The 19870-nt window shown below is 34.3% G+C and overlaps 3 protein-coding genes across 11 annotated transcripts in view; 1 reads left to right on the top strand and 2 right to left on the bottom strand.

Moving 5' to 3' along the window:
* Window positions 1-534: 534 nt before the first annotated feature.
* Window positions 535-4440, bottom strand: LOC135837027 (uncharacterized). Its single transcript, XM_065352155.1, has 2 exons — window positions 4073-4440; window positions 535-3958 (listed from the first exon to the last, which is right to left on the bottom strand). Exons 1-2 carry the CDS (start codon window positions 4097-4099, stop codon window positions 1124-1126), a joined length of 2862 nt encoding a protein of 953 aa, XP_065208227.1. The 5' UTR covers window positions 4100-4440; the 3' UTR covers window positions 535-1123.
* Window positions 4441-4574: 134 nt separating this feature from the next.
* LOC135837030 (RNA-binding protein 48) lies at window positions 4575-7358 on the top strand. 5 transcript variants are annotated; one of them, XM_065352158.1, is made up of 6 exons: window positions 4575-4704; window positions 5782-6044; window positions 6197-6393; window positions 6466-6627; window positions 6709-6955; window positions 7040-7358. In XM_065352158.1, exons 2-6 carry the CDS (start codon window positions 5937-5939, stop codon window positions 7253-7255), a joined length of 930 nt encoding a protein of 309 aa, XP_065208230.1. In that variant the 5' UTR covers window positions 4575-4704; window positions 5782-5936; the 3' UTR covers window positions 7256-7358. The 5 variants fall into 5 exon arrangements, with proteins under 5 accessions (XP_065208230.1, XP_065208229.1, XP_065208228.1 ...); XM_065352157.1 differs by having other exon boundaries at window positions 5742-6044; XM_065352156.1 differs by having other exon boundaries at window positions 4575-6044.
* Window positions 7359-10087: 2729 nt separating this feature from the next.
* Window positions 10088-19870, bottom strand: part of east (enhanced adult sensory threshold) — a 64900-nt gene continuing 55117 nt past the window's right edge. For all 5 annotated transcript variants that reach the window (XM_065352150.1, XM_065352151.1, XM_065352153.1 and 2 more), the window contains 7 exons: window positions 17300-17513; window positions 17122-17185; window positions 16886-17046; window positions 13559-13788; window positions 13110-13178; window positions 12739-12983; window positions 10088-12661 (listed from right to left, as the gene is read on the bottom strand). In XM_065352150.1, the coding sequence (XP_065208222.1) occupies window positions 11077-12661; window positions 12739-12983; window positions 13110-13178; window positions 13559-13788; window positions 16886-17046; window positions 17122-17185; window positions 17300-17513 (2568 nt within the window). In that variant the 3' untranslated portion in view covers window positions 10088-11076. The remainder of the gene's footprint in view (window positions 12662-12738; window positions 12984-13109; window positions 13179-13558; window positions 13789-16885; window positions 17047-17121; window positions 17186-17299; window positions 17514-19870) is intronic.

Genomic DNA, 19870 nt, shown 5'->3' with positions numbered 1-19870 from the left:
GGGAATGCGGGGGGGGGGGGGTTGAAGTTGATTTTAGACAAGATTTGGCCATCTGTGAAAAAAAAATATTTAATTTTTTACGAACGAAAATTGAATTTTTTTCTCAAGTATTTTGATCAAAAAATGCACTTGAGGGTCTTTCTTGGAAATCAGCTCAAATGTGAATAAGCTCGTTAAATAGGTCAAGATTAAGTCACAATTTAATTTTTAGCCACTCAAATTCATTTCATTTCCACAGCTTCTGGAGAAATTCTAAGAAATCGTGCTGGAGGTTCCAGAATGACTAGAAATGATGAAATTTGGTCAGGAGAGTCAATATTAGTTACTATAATTCTCATCATAAAAAAGCATAAGTCGCTTAAAATGGCCAATTTTAAATTCTTAAAAATTCACCTAAAATCGAAAAATCACTCGAGTAGCTGAAATTTTGGTTATGGGGTTTCAAAGCTCGCGCTTTTTAAAAATTGTTGTTGCCTTCAAATCGAGAAGAAATTTTCAATATTTTCATTTTCAAACACGCGTAAAAAAATCATCAAGAAGGAAAGATTTTTATTTTAAAAACTACAAAACAATCAGGAATAAGTATATGAGATTCGATAAAAAAAAATATGAGTATAATTGATATCGAAAGTTCAAAGTAGTGATATCTAAATCTAAACGTAATAAAAGTTACAACTTGGAACACAATACAAACCATTTTTAAACAAAATTCGTACCTTTGGACAATGCATTTTGCAAAATTTTACTCTTTCGTAATACACTTTGGGCAACATTCATTGTATATAGTATAGCTTGGCTATCTATAAATAAACACCGAGATTAGTAAGACAACATTAAATAGGTAGGTACATAAATAAGTCGATATTAGTCTCATTTTATAAAAAGTAGAAATAGACCTACCTTAATAATAATAAAAAAATAACAATTCAAAAAAAAAATCGATATTAATAATTAAAAATGAAACCGGTTCAATGAACAAAATGATTGATTGATTGTGCTAATAATATCAACACTTAAGAAAGTGTAAAAGTGAAAAAAATCACATCAGAATAAAGCTCTATAATATGCTTACAGTTACAGTCAATCTCTACTAAATTGAGACAACAATAGATACTCGTACATTTCACTGGAAATAATTCGAAACAAGTTGATTAGATGTATCGAACTCCATTACAATCATCAATTTCGTATCAACATTCTGAAATACGACAATTTTATCACCACATTCTAAAATCACTACTCCATTCTCCCATTTGACGAGCTCCATTCGATCCTCATGCAAGTCAAATAAGGAAGCAGCTCGTCGCATGTAAGCTCGTAAATTTAAAAAGCTGCCTTCATCGATGGAAAACATTCGCACTCCGTCTTCTTTATCAATCTCGGTACACACCTCGACGAAAAAATTATCAAAATTTCTACGCTCGGTGACGTATCGCTGAGCTAAACGTAGCAGGTTTTCCTCTCGAGTAAAATACTCCACCGCAGAAGCGAACATTTCGTGTTTTTGCGCTTCGCATGCTTTTCTGAAAACGCTGGCGAATTTTCTTCGATCAAAATAAACGTCGTTTTGAAACTCGAAACAATCAGAGAGCTCGTTTTTGCGTTCTTTTTCCATATTTTGAATCGAAGCGGTGAATTTTACCATCAGATAGTTGTAACAATCTTTAACTCTTTCTTCACGTTCGACTTGACCGGTCACATGAAGCATGGAATCAACTTTACGGTAGAATTTATCGCATAAAGATAACACAGTGCAGCGAATATTTTCATCGGAAAGCTGGTTACTTGTTTTAGATATTTGTTTACAGTCGCTTAGTTCTGCTGAAAGTTCTCGAGATATTTTATCCAAAGATAAACCGTCCGCAGCTAGATCGAAAAAGGTCGAGTCAGTCATCACGTAAGATCTATTATTCGATCTCACATTCAGTTCGTCGAATACCGAATTCATTGCAATGTGGTGCCCTAACGGTGCATCGAGTTCATACATGTCTTTAGCAGATTTGAATCTTTCACCTAGTGGCGCGAAAAATTCGGTAATGGATCTTTTCAGGAATTGGCACGTTTCCAAAACACCAAGTTCGACGAAAGTACTCCTCGGTGCCACTTTGAAGAGTAGTTTTTCATACAGAGTCGAAACTTTCTGGAGTGTTAATTCATTTAGCACGTTTCGATTTACCGAGGTGGTATTTTTATTTTTCATGATATGAACGAAGTTCAAGTTGGCAAAATCACTGGACGTTTTTATTCCTAATTTGGAGAATCGTTTGGTGGCGTCAGTTTTGCCCATTTTCGATATATTTTTCGATACCCATTCTTCGTAGTTATCGTTGGCTTCGATCATTATTTCACGAACGAGAGATAGCAGTTGATGACTAAACACACTGATGATATCGTTGGATTTGGTCGTTTCGGGGATACGATTTTTGGCCGTTTCGAAAATAATTTCGTAGTACAGTTTTGATTCGTTTTCGCCAAATGGTTGTTCTTCGTCTTCGATCAACGTTTCATCGACGTTCTTGACAGCAGTCGTTGTGTTTCCAAGCATATGACCGATTTGTTCCATCAGTGAGTCAGGGATCGCCCATGAAAAATATTGTTTCAAAAATGGCTGTAATTGTTCTTTAATCGAAACCAAGCCATCGGAGATTAAAATAAGCAGATTCTGAACATGGTTAGTCATATTGGTGAAGAAAACAACGGCGCCAATTTTCTTGTACCGGAAATCGCAACAAGTATTCAATATTTCCAAGCACTTGTAATATATATGTTGGATGTTTGTATGCTTCGCTAAGAATTGTTGACCAGCATTCAACACGAAATTCAAACCCCAACTGGGTATGTTCTCTTCCAAAACGATTACTTCTTTTACACCAGCGTTGCCTTCGTTATCGGGTAATTGAACTCGTAATTCTTTTAAACTTTTTTTAACAGATCGAGTCAAACGTCCTGTAACTGTAGTGGGTGCCGTCTCTAAGCTATTGATATATTTATGCATTTGTTTAGTATTAGAAACAGCTCCGGCGATCAAGAATATACTGACGCATCCTTCCATCAAATCGAACGCAGTCAGTTTCTCTCCATTTTCGATTTTGAGCTTCAGAAAATACGCGTAGGTTCCAAAATTACAAAAATTTGACGCCAAAGCTGCGTAATTCAATCCTTGTAAACCTAATCTGGCTGCGTTGGCGAAATTACCAGCGTTCTCGACGATCAAAGCGGACTGATATAAAGCTAAAGATGAAGCTCCAGTTATCGCAGATGTTCCTATAATCAACCAAGCCATGGCCGACTGAGCATTATTGAAACCGATCGATTCTTTATGTTTGCCACGATCGACCAACACACCGATATTCCTTCCGATGGCGTACCCTGTACCAGCGCCGGCTATAACAAAGGCTGAAATAGGAGCTGTAGCCAATGTCAGCACAGTTCCCACAATCGCAGTACCTGCCGCTGCAATATCAGCTCCTCTAAGTACTGCATGACCTATACCAGCGGCTGGTGATTTATACTCGAACAATGTTTGTTTGATTTTATGTATTCCGTCGTCCGGTGCTACGTAATGGCAATCCGGTAACCGATTCGTTTTAAGGAAATGGGTCCACGATTTGTAAACTCGTCCGATACCGTCGATGAAAATAACCTCATCGTTGGATTTCATCTGTCTGAAAACGCAAGCTTTATTATCATCGTCGAGATACAAATACGTATGAGCTACGATAACTTGACCGTTCTCGTAATTGAATTTTCTGCACAGCTCGTCGATATTTTTTTGTCGTTTGTCGGGAAATTTGCGCCAAATATCACAAATATTCAGTTCTTCTTGAGATGGATTTCCGTACAGTGAAAGACCAACGTAAGATTTTAGCAAGTCGTGCTGGTCTGCGTGAAAAGCTTTCCATAGATAGAGTGTTTTATCCCATTCTCGGTAGAATTTTATAGCGTTTTGGATCCATTCCTGTGACAGAAAACGTTACGTGATGAATAAAGTTGACGGAATTAGATGAATTGATTAATTCCTCTGCTTTAGTTACAGAGAATATTGATCAACATAATACTGGAGTAGACTTACCCTTTCATCTTTTGTAATTGGAAGCATGGTGAATGAAAGCTCGATAAATTCGTGGCAAATTGAACAAAATCAGAATAGATTTGGGTCATAAGAAATTATCAAATTGCCCGCGATGACCGCTGACTTGTTTCCACAATTTATCATGAAGACCAAGTGACCAGAGTTTTCAGTTTGGCATACAACTTATTGAAGTATGTTGTTCGCGAGTTTTGTTTTATTGTTGCACTTCCACGTTTCAGTTTCAATACACGAAAATGAATTAATTATAATTTATAGTTAATTTAATCAGCATCAACTGACAAAACAAAGATTTCGAAACTTGAAAAAAAAGAAAGTTGTTTTTGTTTTCAAATTTATTCATGGATATAAAACCTTATTATAAAAACTGGATAGAAAATCGGCGTAAATTTCAAAAAATCAGCGAAATTCTCACGTTTTATCCAGTTTTTGCTGTAAGTCTGTGGGTTTGTTTTTTTTTTAATTTCTTATCTCTTTGTTCTTATTCGCGAAAAAACCCTCGCTTGGATCGCTAGTATCGCAGTCCTGAAAAGGTGATTAGATGGTAATATCTTTGGTGATTCGCGAAAAAACAGCAAATTTTTCGATTGTTCGCGAGTTCTGATGAACTTTTAGTTAGTCTTAAATTAAAGACAATGAAATTCCCTATCGATTGATACTAATTTTTCACCATTTAGAGGAAAATTAACGATTTAATGAATACTTTTACCGCATTTTTCATACTATATGTCAACATTAAACGAAAAATTGTCGAAATTTTCAGTAAACCTATGCTTATGTTAATATACCAAAATATTCGGAGTTTCATCCTCTTTAAAATGGATTTTTACCGAAAGCTCTATGTGCAACGGTTCAAAAGTTGTGGAAGTTTGAAGTTGCGAAAACAAGGCAAAAAGCAGCTGCGAATCGTAAGTACTGAACTTCAAACAAAAATTACTCGAAATTTTCAGTGGACACCTAGGTATTTTAATATATCAAAATGTTCGGCATATCTTCCTCTTTAAAATGTTTTTTTACCGAAAGCTCTACCTTCAACCGTTCAAAAGTAATTGAAGATAATGTCACCAAAATGTTCAAATTGTGTTATCACTGTTATCAATTCAAACAATGTGTTGATACTGTTGATGAATAATCTATTTCCGCAACTTTGATCTTCAATTACTTTTGAACGGTTGAAGGTAGAGCTTTCAGTAAAAAAGCATTTTAAAGAGGAAGAAATACCGAACATTTTGATATATTAAAATACCTAGGTGTCCACTGAAAATTTCGAGTAATTTTAGTTCAAAGTTCAATACTTACGATTCGCAGCTGCTTTTTGCCTTGTTTTCGCAACTTCAAACTTCCACAACTTTTGAACCGTTGCACATAGAGCTTTCGGTAAAAATCCATTTTAAAGAGGATGTAATTCCGAACATTTTGATTATTTAAAACGCGCACATGCTCACTGAAAATTACAAGTATTTCGAGTTTGAAGTTGATGTACGTAGTATGCAAAAATCAGCAAACTAAAAGTATTCATAAAATCGTTATTTTTTCACGAAATGATGAAAATTTAACATCAATCGATACGGAATTTTATTGTCTATAATTTGATACTGCACCAAAGTTCACCAAAATCCGCGAATAATCGAAAAAGTTGAATTTTTTACAGGAAAAATTGCATTCACCTTTTCATCATATCACCTTTTCAGATAGTTGACGGAACAGCCGCTAGGTGTCAGCCACTTCGTTTTTTTTCGCGAATCATCATCACATCAAAGTTCCCGAACTTTTTTGGTGATTTTCAAAGTTTCAGGCCAAAATAAATGATCTTATGCTTTAAATTAGAGCAATTTAGTACGGAAAAATGGAATCCAAGGAGAAAACAATCACGAAGCAACCTCATCACGAACGCCAGCAACTCTGCACCACTCGTCCATCGTATCGCCAAGGAAAAAAGCTGACTGCCGTGAAGGTACCGGCCAATTTGGACTTGTATCCTACCAAATTAATATTTTATTGTTACTCTATAATTCACCCTCGTAACTAGTTTTCTTACTTGACGAAAACTGTTACACTTTTCGTTTATGGGAACATTTTCCTTAATTAGTCTAGTACTTGTATCAGGTATACACGATTAGCGACGAATCTCAGCACCTGATCATCAGAGGAATGCCTTCGTTGAATTTGCAAAAAGAAGTGAAGCACTTATGCATGCGTTATGGTGAAATCAAACAAATACATCAAGTTAAAGACTACTCCGAAGATGAAGAATCTTTTACCGAAGTGTTTCACGTCACATTTACCAAAATACAATCAGCCAGGTAGTTGGTGAATAAGGATTCACCTTGTAGGTTATGATGAGATGAATTCTGAATGGTTGAATTTATGTTCAGGTTTGCCAAACATATGATAGATGATAAGTCGTTTTTCGGTGGTATTCTACACGTGTGTTATGCTCCGGAATTGGAATCTGTCTCAGAATGTAGACATAAACTGGATCAAAGAAGACACGAAGTATTAAAAAGACTATCTCAGTATACGGCTGCTGATTTGAGGTACGTTATTTTTTGAATACAAATCTTCACCTTCATTATATTATTTAATAACTCGTTTTAATTTTCACTTTCGTCGAGCAGAAAATCTCAACAAATGAGTCAGTCTACAATCGAACCTCAGCCTGGTCCTAGTGGCACGAATGTTCCTGCTGTAACGACAGCGTACCCAGCTCAACATTGTTTTTCTAGTCCTCAAAATAATGTTAATCGGTTCAAGAAGCCAACGAATCAGCATTCCACTCGTAAAGGAGTTCCTCTCAACTCGACCGGTTTTAATTCAACTAATAAGTTGAATTTTCGTAATCAAAAACCTCAAAAGCAGCAACCTGTGAGTTGAGGCTTTATTCTGCCGAAATCACTCAATCATGTAGTTGATTGTCATATTAATTCGTGTTGATGTGTTTGTTTACAGCCTCGAGTTCTTATTGGCCCACAATTGTTACCCAAAGCTGATACAAAACCACCGGAAACAGCTGCAACGAAACCGGAATCGAATCCTGTATCCGATGCTGATGTAGAACCTGATAAATCTCAGAAGCAAGATAAGCCTGAGACTGTTAAAAGAACGAAATTTACTATGTCGAGTAAATTTATACCCCCTCAAGTGAAAAGGATAAAGTTTAATTGAATTTTAGTTCTGTGGTATTATAGTGTTTTTAAGGATTTTTTTTTGTTTCGAATCCTATCGATTTTTGTATCAAATTAAACTTATTATTATTACTTTTTTTGAACTGAGTGTTGTTTTCATTTTTAGAATTTTTTATTTTCATTTTAGGTTCTTAATCGTTGAAGTAGATGAGAATTTAGAATCGTGAAGAATCTAGTGAATGAAAAGTTTCAAAGTTTTAGCAAATGATGAGATGATTTTACTCGTAATTTCAAAACCTCAGGAGTGAAAGCAAATTTATCATCGTACTGGTCTTTTTGATTTATTTTATCCTTCTAACATGTATTTATTTGGAAATTTATATGAGATTGACCCCCGCGAAATAATTTTGATCCCATGGGGTCGATTTATTCAACAGTTTCCAGAATTTCGTCTATTAAAATTTTGAAATTAGTACTTGGATAATTTTTAAGCAAAGCTCGGAAAATTTTTGTTGACTTCTGAAGGGGTCAATGTAAAAGGGGGGGGCATGATGAGGCCCAAAATTTTTGAAATAACGAAAATTCTCCTGATTAAAAATGTTTTTTGACTTTGACTTGATTGAAATGAGTAATTTGAATTCTGAGTTGAAAAGGGAGAGGGGAATCTGCCAGATTGAAATTTATGATAGAATGATCTCATTAATTGAGAAAACTAATCGCTAGAAAAAAAAATAACGCGGTAGAATTACAATCTCAAGTTTGCATTTTTGAGGTCAGTTTTTTATATTTTTCATTTGTTTGAGTATTTTTGAAACATTGATGAAATAAAAACTCTCAAATCACGTATCTATCAAAAGGAACGATTTGAGTGTCCAGATAAAGCTTATTGAGAGCACTGATTTTAATTTCGAAACTCGTTTGAACTCAAAATTAAAATTAGCTTTAGTTTCCAAACCAAAATTTGAAAAAAAAACAATAAAATATTCAAATATTTTTTAGAATTTTTAAAAAAAGTTGAAAAATGAAAAAATCTTTACTCCATTGAATTTAAAATCTCAAATCACGTACCTATCAAAAGGAACGATTTGAGTGTCCAAATTAAGCTTTTTGAGAGCACTAATTTTAATTTCGAAACTCGTTTGAACCCAAAATTAAAATTAGCTTTAGTTTCCAAACCAAAATTTAAAAAAAAACAATAAAATTCAAATATTTTTTAGAATTTTCAAAAAAAGTTAAAAAATGAAAAAATCTTTACTCTATTGAATTTTTTGAGTTTTTAAAAAGTTAGATGAGAAAAAATCTTCATGTTTTTTGGAAAATTAAAGAATTGAAAAAAAAATTGAAGAATTTCTTTAACAATTTCAAGAAAAAATCAAACATTTCTGAGGAAATTCTCAAAACTTTCTGTCAAATTTCAAAAGTTTTCAACGATTTATTTTCCTTAAAAATTCAAACACTTTAAAAAATTGGTTTTCAAAAATTTTATTAAAAAAATTTACTGTTTTTCGAATGCTCTGGTTCTGATTTTAAAATCAGTTCTAATTCACAAAATCAAAACGAAGCAGCCTCCTATCAAGAAACTTGGAGTTGGATCTAAAATTTTGGAAAATGCAATCAATTTTAGTAGGTCTAGGTATCGAAATCGGAGATACCTCACTGGATTTTTTGATGCATTAAAACTACTAACGTCGTTTTCTAGAGGACTGAATTTTGGTTTTGATTTTTGAGTCAAGACAGGTTTTAGAATCTTACCCTCAAAACCCTACATTTCGATACGTTTGTTGCATTTTTCAAAATTTGGAACCTCGTGCTTCTCCTGGGGTTCAATTTTGATTTCAAAATCTAATTTATTTAGGCTCCAAAAATTTTTACAATCGGTATTTTAATCACGTTTGAATATTTTTATTACCACTTTGATTTTTTTAGCTTTTTTTGTACCCATAGTGGGGCATGTGCACGAGAAAAGGGGAGGGAATAACGAGCTAACGAGCCAAAATTTTCAAAAAAAATGCAAAAATTTGCTCGATTTGGTAATTTTTTAAATTGAAATTAAATATGCTCTGATCGTAATTTGAACAAGAAGGATTTTGGAGACTGGTGATAGTGGAGATAGAGAAGATCGGGGGAGGGGGGTAAATTCGTCTGAAAATCAGAATTTCAGTCTCTTTATTCACCACTATGGCATTGGCTTTTTTACCATAAAATTAAACAAAAAATAATAAAAGTGGGACTTGGAAGTATGATTTTGACCTTTTGAGCTGTCCAAGGGGGGAAAGTAGGAGGGGGAGTCATATGCCCCAAAATGATTGATGACGGTGAAAATTCGTTCAATTAAAAAATTTTGGTTGGTATCTGGAGACCGTTGGGCTTCAGGAAGAGTGGTAAGTTTGTAGATGATGAAGGGGAAGGGGGTAAAAATCATTCAAAATTTTGGAAATCAGTATTATTTTTAAGCTCAGATTTTATATTGTAGAGATCAGAGAAGTGAACCTCTGACACTAATATTGACCCATGGATGAGTTAAGGGAAGTACGAGGAGTACAAGAAACCAAAATCGGGTTGAAAAGGCTCAAATTTTAAACCAAAAAGGTCAGCAAAGTGTTTGAAAAAAAGGAATGCCGATTTTTAAAATCATCATGGAATTCAATTTTTTTCCTCAGTCCTTTCCAGAACCTTATTCAAAAATTTTTCAACCAAGTATTTGAATTTTTAGTTTCCAAAGTTCTGGAGCACCTTAAGTAATGACCAAATTAGTCTCAGCGGTTTATTTTTTTGGTTTCATAGATAACTAATCCAATAATTTTCCATTTTGAAATCCACCGCAAGACAAAAAAAAACTCATCCACCAAAAAACCCAAACAGTCCCAACACATTTATACACATTAACATCTTTATTAAAAATTTTCCATATTACGCAACAAACTTTACAATAATTTATATAATTACTACATTAACAAGTGTAATTATAACAATACAGACAAGAGAACAATCTTCACTTTCACAAGGTTGAGAGAAAAAAGAAAGAAGAAAAAAAAGAAACGTAACTATCCTAGTCTTTCATTATAAGCTCTCAAATATATATAACTCCATATATAAAAATTGTTATAATTTCTCGTAATAATATTATTACACACAACGAAAAAATGGTATACATAAATTTCATTTTATAATTTTAAATCATCATAATCATCATCATCAAAAAAAGAGAGAAAAAAAAGAAGAAAAAAAAATAGTACATATCACCGCGTTATTACATCGAACAGCCTGTATTCCACGTCACACTGAGCAAATCATTCTTAATAAACTACTCATACGCCGTAGGAGTGAGTTTCCATTCTTAAAAAAGAAAAAAAAATCGAAGGAAAAAAGTGTCACCTTGACCTAAATCATATTATGAAAAAAAAAAAAAGAAGTATATAGAAGATAATAATAAATAAGGAAAGAAGAAAGAAAAATAATATACAACATCGAGATAATACGAGAGAAAAAAAAAGAATATAAATTAAAAATACCCGAAAAAATAAATTAGGAACAGTTAAATATATAAATAAAAAAAGAAAATTGAATAAAATCGAATAAGGATCGACGATGTTGAATATAAAAGTCACGACTCTCAAGAGACCAAGAAAAAAAAAATAATCATAAAACACGAAAAAAATTTTTAAGTAACATGATATTGAATAATAATAATAATAAATAATCAATTGTGTAAAATCGATACACCTAAACCTAAATCAAGATAACAAGGAAAAAATATCATAAAAACAAAACAACGCGGCGCCGTCCTGATCGCAGATACGGAGCGTCCAAGGAAAAAGGTAGAGGAGGTACTGTACTGAAAAAGGGGCCTTCTTCTGCGAACTACTTGGTCATTTCTCGAAACACCGATACCGAAGGTTTTTCACCGGCTAGAAAAGGAGCCGGAATAAGCTGCGGTTTCTCACCAGGAGAGCGTTTATCCTTCGATCTCGGCTCGTCGATTTGAGTCACAGTCAACGCTTTCGGTAGCTTGGCTATAATCATGGATGAAGAATCCACCGGTGTTGTTCTAGACACAGACACTGACGATGGTAAAGTTGTGATAGCTGTTAGCTGAGGCAAACTGTAGTACGGCCTCTTAGCTAGGTTGGCGTTACCGGCGGTACCGTGGTAAACGACGGAAGCGCTTTTTTTCGATATCCTGGAGGCTGACGAGTTGGCCATCATTTCGGCTAAACCGCTGTTGGCGATGTGGATCGGTTTCATGTTCGGCATCGCCGGAATCGGTTTCTTGAGTAACGATACGCCGAGTCCTTTGACGTTACCGTTGGTCATCTGGGCCAAATGTTTGGTACGAGGCTGCGGATGCATCATTTCGACGTACCTTTGCATCGATATATCGGCGTTTCGAGGAGCCGCCGGTTTCGGTGCAGCGGGCGTATGATGGTACTGGACCTTGGATTCGGCCGACGAAACGACCACTTTATTCGGTACTCCGAAAGGCATCCCGTTCATCGAGTCTATTTTCAGCAACGGAGGAGGAGGCGGAGGCGTGTGTCTGATGTTCGCCGAAGTACTGGTGGTGGTCTCGCTGGGCGACTTTTTGATCGATCCATCGGCGAAGTGATGCACAGTCGACGTTCCAATCTCCATACTCGAAGACGTGGCTGGTTTCAAAATCGGCAGCGGTTTAGTTACGGTGGCCGCAGGTGGCGGAGGGGTCGCCGAAGGCGCTGATTCTTTCGACGAAGACGTTTCCAACGACTCGATGCGATTTTTAACGCTATTGATGTACTTGACAGCTCCGGCATCGGCGTTTCCGGCCAAAACCAAGGCACCGGATCGCCAGAACTTCTCTAACATGATCAAATGTCTAATGAAGCTCGACTGGTTACCGTAAGGTTTCTGTAAATCTTGCCATAGTTTCTTGGTCCCTTTATCGAACAGAATGGTCGAGACGCATTTCTCCAAATCCTTCTGTCCCGCAGAAGACGGCTTGAAAGCGAAATCGGCGATAAGAGGTAGCTCCTTACTACCGGATTTGTCGTGTTTCGATTCGCTCTGATGTGTAGACGAATTCTGACCGATGTTCAGGTTGCTTAATTTGCCTATGTTCAGGTTACCGAACTTCACTTGGATCCGAGTCGACGAGTTTTTATCGCCGTCTCCTTCCAGAGGTTTTAGCAAATCGGCTATGTCGCGGAAACCGACGTTGTGATTGTTCTTTTTCGAAGACGATGACGACGATGACGACGACACGTTTGCTGATCGAGCCGACGAAGTGGCTGTCGTCGTAGTCGCTGCTGTAGCTGATGCTTTGGATGACGACGTTGAAGCGGCTAGTTCTTCGATCATTTGACAACCTTGATTGAGCGAATCCATACCGCCGCTGCTTTCGTATTTCAAGCACTCCGAAGTAATCGGGTCTTCGCTATCGCTCACCTCTATGTTGTAATTTGATAGAATTCTGCGCAAAAATCAATTAAATTAGTTGATTATTGAATACAATATTCGCCAAAAGGTGACTGCAAATGGGGAACTTACTTTTTACGGAAATTCTGATAATATTGTCTATTGCTCGGCGACATTCTGGACGATTCTCCGTATTTCAGTCGCAATGACATGTAGTAGTGACATAATTTACATAATAACATATTATCCACCAGTTTAATAGGAATTTTGTCTTCTTTCAGGATACCATTATAATCGTCCAGCTCCGATCGAATGGAATACATGTGATTACGATTCAGACGTTTTTTACAAATACCACATAACGTATAGAAATCCACCTGCGTGAACGAAAACACAAATTCGAGACATTAGTACAAATATTTTCAACGAAGAAACCTGGCTGAACCTTACGATATAGAAGCTATCATGAGGAGGCTCTTTTTCATTAATATTGTCATACGAACCAGATAATAATGCTGAGCGCATAATCCATATCTCATTCTAGGACCACCTTTATTGACATCGAATGAAAGCTAAATTAAAACAAAAAAAAAACACACATTAGCTTCAAGTTGAAAAAAAAACATTAATAAAGGTAATTTTAAAAGGCATCAAATCAGGTAATTTTAGATGATTTTTCGATCAATTTTTGAAAATAGGTAAAATGATTTCACAGACGTTTTGTAATCCCCCCTCGCCCCGTTCAGCGAGAGAAAAATACTTCAAAAATAAATTAATTTCAGAAAAAAATTAAGACTATTCAGATTTACTTATTCAATTCCATATACAAATTCTTTTCTTTTTTCTACATTTTTGATTCAAAATAGAGAAAATAAATTCAAATTTTCTCCCCAGGCCACAAATTGGAAATATTTTTTAAAAAACAAAAAAAAAACACCAAGGCGCCACTCACTTTAGCTATTTTTTTACTAATCCGCAGCAGCCATTTGCGTTTAACGGTATGTCTGGCGAACTGGGTGCAATTTTGAATCACACATAGACCCAGGCTTCGTTGATTTATAGAAATCGACCGTCTCATATTACTCGACTTGCTACGCTTCTGAGGAGGTTTATTGGCTTTTCGATCAACGAATCTGTAGCAAGCGTCACATAAACAAGTATCCAATTTGAGGTTTGGTTCACCTGAAATAAAAAATAGAAATTAGTCTAATTTCATAATAGATAGGTGAATATTATTATTGCAAATTAGAGCGAAAAATGTACATAAATGAGAAGAGTGGAAGAAGGCGAACAGAAAGGAAAAACAGAGAAATTGGAGATTAATGTTTATAGATACCGTTTTTTTCAAACAGCATTGGGGCCTTTTTTGTTTACAATTTTATGGACAAAAAGTTTTCATTCAGTTAAATTTATAGCTAGATACTTTTTCACATTTAATTCAAAAAATTAGATTATTTTTGCAAATTTTTGAAAATCCAAAAATGACGACTCAATTTTTTTTAGATGCACTTTTCTTTGTAAAAATTTACATAACTAAAATCCGTTCTGGAACTCATATCGACTCCAGCAATCCAAGCTCCGCCATTCGAAGTCATTCTGGAGCGTCCTGGTCCCGCAATTTCCTATTATTACAGAATTTTGAATTTTTCCACAAGACGCCGAAATAAATGAAAATCAGATCAATTGTAGTCTTCAATAGACCTCTCGATTATTTTTAAAAAGATGATAAAAATTGAAAATCAAAAATCAATCGATCAAAAAAAAATGTTTTTTGAAAAAAAATATTGTTAATGCAATTTTAATTTTTTCCAAACAAAAATGAAGATAAATTAAATAAATCGAAAAGATTGACCACTTTTTACGATCGAAAACGAAAATGAAAAAATCAATTTTCAAAAAATTACTCTTTTTGAGCAGAAAAATGCAATTTTTGCCAATTTTTGTTAACAAAAACAAAAACGAAACAAAACAGTACAGTACAAATGATAATTTTAAACATGATCGAGAAAAGGAATCGATTTTTGAATAAATTTTTGGAGTTCTATCAGATGATTTTCGATCTTGACTAAACTTTTGATAAAAAAAAATACATTTTTAAGACCAAAATTTGATTATTTTTTTCATTTAAAGCACAATCGATCTTGGAGATCAAAAATTGCAAAAAGATCGATTTTTTGTTTGATTGATCGATTTTCAATCATGGTTGATTTTTGAGTCAAAACCCATAAGCGATTTCGTGAAGTTCATAAAATTGATTTTTCTTTTTGAAAATGATCGATCATGTGATCGAAAATCGTAAATGAATCGATTTTTGGAGTTCGATTAATCGATTTTCGAACTTGACTAATTTTCAACCCGAAAGTGAATTTTGGAAGATCGAAGATCGTAAAATTGATTTTTCATTCTAAAAATTATCGACTATATGTGATCGATAATCGCAAATAAATCGATTTTTAGGTTTCGATTATCGTTTTCAACTCGAAAGTGTATTTTGAGAGCTTATAAAATTGATCTTGTGTCTTGACAATGATCGATCACATGTGATCGAAAATCACAAATTAATCGATTTTTGTGGTTCGATTAATCGATTTTCAATCATGATCGATTTTTGATCGAAAAGTCTGTTTTAGAGACCAAAATTGATTTATTCATTTTTAATACGAGATCGATCACATGAGATCGAAAATCGCAAAGGAATCGACTTTTGTCATTCGATTTACCGATTTTCGATCGTGATCAATTTTTGATCGGTGGGTTTATTTCCAAAGTAAAAAATTTACCTTATTAAATTAAAAATCGCAAATGAATAGATTTTCAGGGTTCAATTAATCGATTTTCGGTCATCGATCAAATATTGCAAATGAATCGATTTTCGATCGTGATCAATTTTTGATCGAAGGGTCTATTTTTGGGCACAAATTAATCTTCCATTTTTAAGATGATTGACCACATGAGATCCAAAATTGCAAGGGTACCAATTTTTGGGATTCGATCAATCGATTTTGACCATGATTGATTTACGATCGAGAAATCTGTTTTTGAGGTAAACATTAATGTTTCATTCTGAACTTCGAGCTGATCGATCAATTAAATGAAAAATCACTAACAAAAATCGATTTCTATTCTGATCATGATTGATTTTTGATCAGGAAGTCCATTGGATGATTTTTTTTTAGCATAAAGAATCGATTTTCAATCAGAGTGCCCATTTTTGATGGTAAAAAATATTTTTCATTTCAAACATGATCCCACATAATTGATTATAATATGGGATGGAAAATCTTAAAAGAATTCACTTTTGGTGGTTCGATTAATCTATTAGGTAAAAAAATTCGCAAAGAGAAACCAAACAAACTCAAAAATTTCAGAGGATTTCAAAGATGTGAAGCGAGAGTTTATGAAATTTATAAAAATTGAACATCGAGTGCACGAATCGATTTTTTTTTTTTTGGATCCAAAGGCAGATAATTTTATGGTCAAAAATATTGAAAGAAAGGGAAAAACTTTAAGCCAACTGATCGTACTTTTTAGTTTTCAGATCTGGAATTGAGCTATTTACATAATTAATCTTTTCCGCGGGTTTTCAAAAATGACCCCCCTCCCTTGACGAGAATAGTCTGAGTTCAGTTCCAGTATTTCTCATAATCTCATCGCCACTAATTTTACTTTCTTGATTTTCAGAGGTTTTCATCATCTCCCAACAAACTGAAAACGTTTTAATTTTATCATCAGATTTTCACCATGGGCACCCTTTTTTTTACTTTCCAAAGTTGATTACATTCAATTTTCTGCATTGTAAATCTCTCTCACGAAATTTCCTCTCGAGTCGAATCGCATTTTTCGTGATTAGATCAATTGAATTCATCTTTCTAATTTCCAATAATTCGCTTTTCAATGCTCTACAAATTTCAATTCCAAAAAAATCCCACTTTTCTCTTTATTCAATTTCCATCGCAGTCTTTTTTTTTTTTTTATTAAATTTCATTCTCAATATTCAAAAACCATCTCAAAAACCCTCCATTGCAATTTTTCGTTTTGCTAAAAAAAAAAAAAAAAAGGTGACTATACTTGCAACTTTGAGATAAACCCATTAATTAAATTACTTCGAGTAGGTATTTTTCAGATAAACGCGTCCTTAGCATTCGAGATAATTGTACAACTTTCGATAAAAAAGCAAGAAGTATGCATAGAGAAAACACGAAGAAGGGCGAAGAAAACCACGAATTTGAAGCATGTACACGAAAAAATAGTACGAAAATTATCTAAGAAAAAAATTTACATAGAAGAATTTTCCTCTGGCGTTCCGGGTTCTTCATCTGGCCTACGTGACATGGCGTATCCAACGATCCGAATTTGCCGAAACAATATTTACATACATCGGAGCACAGCCTATTCGGGTGTATTGAAAATGACGAGCTCTTCTCCGGTACGACCAATGAACTACATAATAATTATCGAGGTGTTAATTTTGATGAAATTTTTTATGCTAAATCAGTCACAAATTGTAACACTTACGCAGCAGCTTTGGTCTTCTCTTTGGCTATTTGACCGCTGACTGGATCGATCATACCGTTATAATCTGCAAAAGTAAAAACTCATTAAATGTCTGATCTAAACCACCAATTTTTAATTACATATTTTCAAGCTCGTGTAGCTGAAACATATAAATTCAAAATCTACTAAAATCACCAACCTGCTTCCATAGCTCTAGCGTTCGCTTCTCTTAAACTTGAAAGTAATCCATCATCGTGACATTTGTTCTTAAACGAAGCCGAATCCATTCCATTTACGACCTGCGTTTCCGAATCACCTCGAACCATCGAACCATTTCCGGAATCCGAACCGTGTTCCACTTTAGTCGGTATAATTTTCTGGTAAAAGGACAACACGTTTTCATTCTGTGATCCCTGCAACGACAAAATGTACGAGATTCGATATTTTAGTTCACATTCATTTCGAGAATCATCAATACGAAATGTGAGTCTATAGCAGCTATAAGCTACAGCAAGGCACGTAGGTCCTCGTAAAATAACGTATCCGAAAACACGATTAACATGCGCCCCCAAAGTAGATGATATATCAAAGTACTGTATACGAAGTAACAGAGTATAAACAACATGTGAAAGATTAGGTACGTGCAACGATCATGTCGCGCATAATCATCACGCTAATAGTACTTCAGATGAGAGGGATGCTGCGCGGAGGTGACCATCTTCGTCTATATTTATAACATTCATAGGTTCTAGTATATGCACCTCCACTGAGTGATTACATCTTATGAATTACGAACGATTGTGCGCAAGCTCTTTGATACTCATACAGAGGTAGGTAGGTAGGTACACAACACAGAAAATACATTGATGATATGACGATGAAGGATGGAAACTTTTTTCTCAGATTGAGGGAGGGGGAGGGAGGGGACAGAAGACAGTTCGTGTGGTAGAGGTGCATTCGAACGAAAAAATGTTCGAAGTGCTTGGAACAAAATTCAGAGCAAAGTTGAGCACGATCAATAAGATTAGAAAGTATGTACCTATTCTGAAATAATTAGAATAATTTTTCTTGCAATCAGAGGATCCAGATCTGTGTCCCCGAAAATTTTTTGGATCAAATTAATTTGATAAAAAAATCAAGGAGCTCGGTATCATCTTTTAATTTTTGATCAATTTTTGGAAGAGAATTCATAGGTTCATTTATGGCGAAAAAAAATCAAATTTTGATAAAACTGAAAATCAGTTTACACTCAATTTTTGAGCCCCTCCCCCCCTCTAACATGCTAAATCCGCTGATGGTGGTTTTGAGTAGTCCTGGATCTGGAGCTTGAAGTACATTTTTTGGATTTTTTTCGTTTCGGTTTCAGAAACACTGTCACAAAAGATGAATTGACATGAAATTTCATCACCTGTGAACTCAGATTGACTGATTTTTGTGATTTTTTCCCCAATTGAATCAGGTACAATTTTCGAAATCCGTCCTTGCTCGTTCTAATTCAAAATTTTCTACAAAAATTACTTTTTAGGGGAAAATAACAAATGAATGGTCCACGAAAGGCTCAAAGTGAAAATCAAAAATTTAGTTTATACCTCACTTTCGAGCTCTCAAATCGATTGATCGTGGTTTCGAGGTGTTTCAGAGGGCCCAGCAAATTTTTGAATTCTGTTTTGAAAAAAAAAGGTCATATAAAGAGCCAAAATGAAATTCAGCCCTCATACTCTTCGCAAAACTGTCTTTACAATTGTGCTGTTGGATTTAGATTTTAGGGATAACATTTTAAAACTCACTTTTGCTGATTCAAATTCAAAATTGTTATCAATTGTTGAAAAATGTTTACCATCAAGTTTCGAAAATGAAAAACTCTTCTTTGGGCACTTCAAAAATGTTTTTTTGTTACATATATTTTTTTGGGGAAGGGGGGGGGGGTGGAAATCAACTTATCCCACCTCATTCAAAGTCGAAATTTCATTTCCTTCAAAACTTACTTATATTTTTTCAATTTGCTATTTTCGAAATCAAAAAATGGAGGAAAAGATCGGTCTTGTTTTTTTCACAGCCTTTTCAAAAAACTTGTTACACAAATCTGATTTTCCGGTAAGTAATTTGATTAATTCCGGAATTATGATAGGAATCTTTTTTTTCATTTTTTGCTTTATTGGTGTTCCTAATTCAATATTTTTTCAAATTTTTTTTGGAAAAATTAAATTAAATTTTAATACATATTTTGTGATTGCAATTCTCAATTTTCATTCAAGAATTGCTTGACTGATTTTAATTTGGATTCAACTTATTCTACCCCATTGAATTTGAAAAATGGAAATTTGTTATTCAAAACTATAAAATTGGCATAAAAATAACTGAAAATACATAACCACAAACTACAAAAAATTTCAGTAAAAATGAATAAAATCATAAAACATTGTTACACAAAAGGGATTGAAAGTGCGTAATTTGCCCAAATATCACGAAATTCGAGCAAAATTTTGCACAAATAGCCGAAAATTGATCAATTTTATTATTACACCAAACAAGAATGAAATTTTAAAGAATAACCGAAGTATTGTTCAAAGCTGAGAGATTATTACAATAATCACACAACATTACCAAAAAGTATTGAACATTTCAGTGAAATTGAGCAAAACACAGTAAAAGTTACTTGAAAATGTTGAAATTTTATAAAAATAATTCAAAATGATTTCAAGTATTGATGAAACATCAAGAAACATTGTTGAAATGAAATGAAATATCGCAAAAAGTGAAAACTGTATCG

This window comes from Planococcus citri, chromosome 2 (genome assembly GCF_950023065.1).
Source record: "Planococcus citri chromosome 2, ihPlaCitr1.1, whole genome shotgun sequence".
Classification (NCBI taxonomy): domain Eukaryota; kingdom Metazoa; phylum Arthropoda; class Insecta; order Hemiptera; family Pseudococcidae; genus Planococcus; species Planococcus citri.
Note: the sequence above shows the minus strand (reverse complement) of the source record. Positions and strands in the feature narration are given on the sequence as shown.

Bases quoted from the DNA above. Each gene is read 5' to 3' on its own strand.
- LOC135837027 (XM_065352155.1), bottom strand. From the start codon at position 4,099: ATGCTTCCAATTACAAAAGATGAAAGG. The intron at 3,959-4,072 runs GTAAGTCTACTC...TTTCTGTCACAG, and splicing joins CAATTACAAAAGATGAAAGG to GAATGGATCCAAAACGCTAT.
- LOC135837030 (XM_065352158.1), top strand. From the start codon at position 5,937: ATGGAATCCAAGGAGAAAACAATCACGAAGCAACCTCATCACGAACGC. The intron at 6,394-6,465 runs GTAGTTGGTGAA...ATTTATGTTCAG, and splicing joins ACCAAAATACAATCAGCCAG to GTTTGCCAAACATATGATAG. The intron at 6,956-7,039 runs GTGAGTTGAGGC...GTTTGTTTACAG, and splicing joins AACCTCAAAAGCAGCAACCT to CCTCGAGTTCTTATTGGCCC.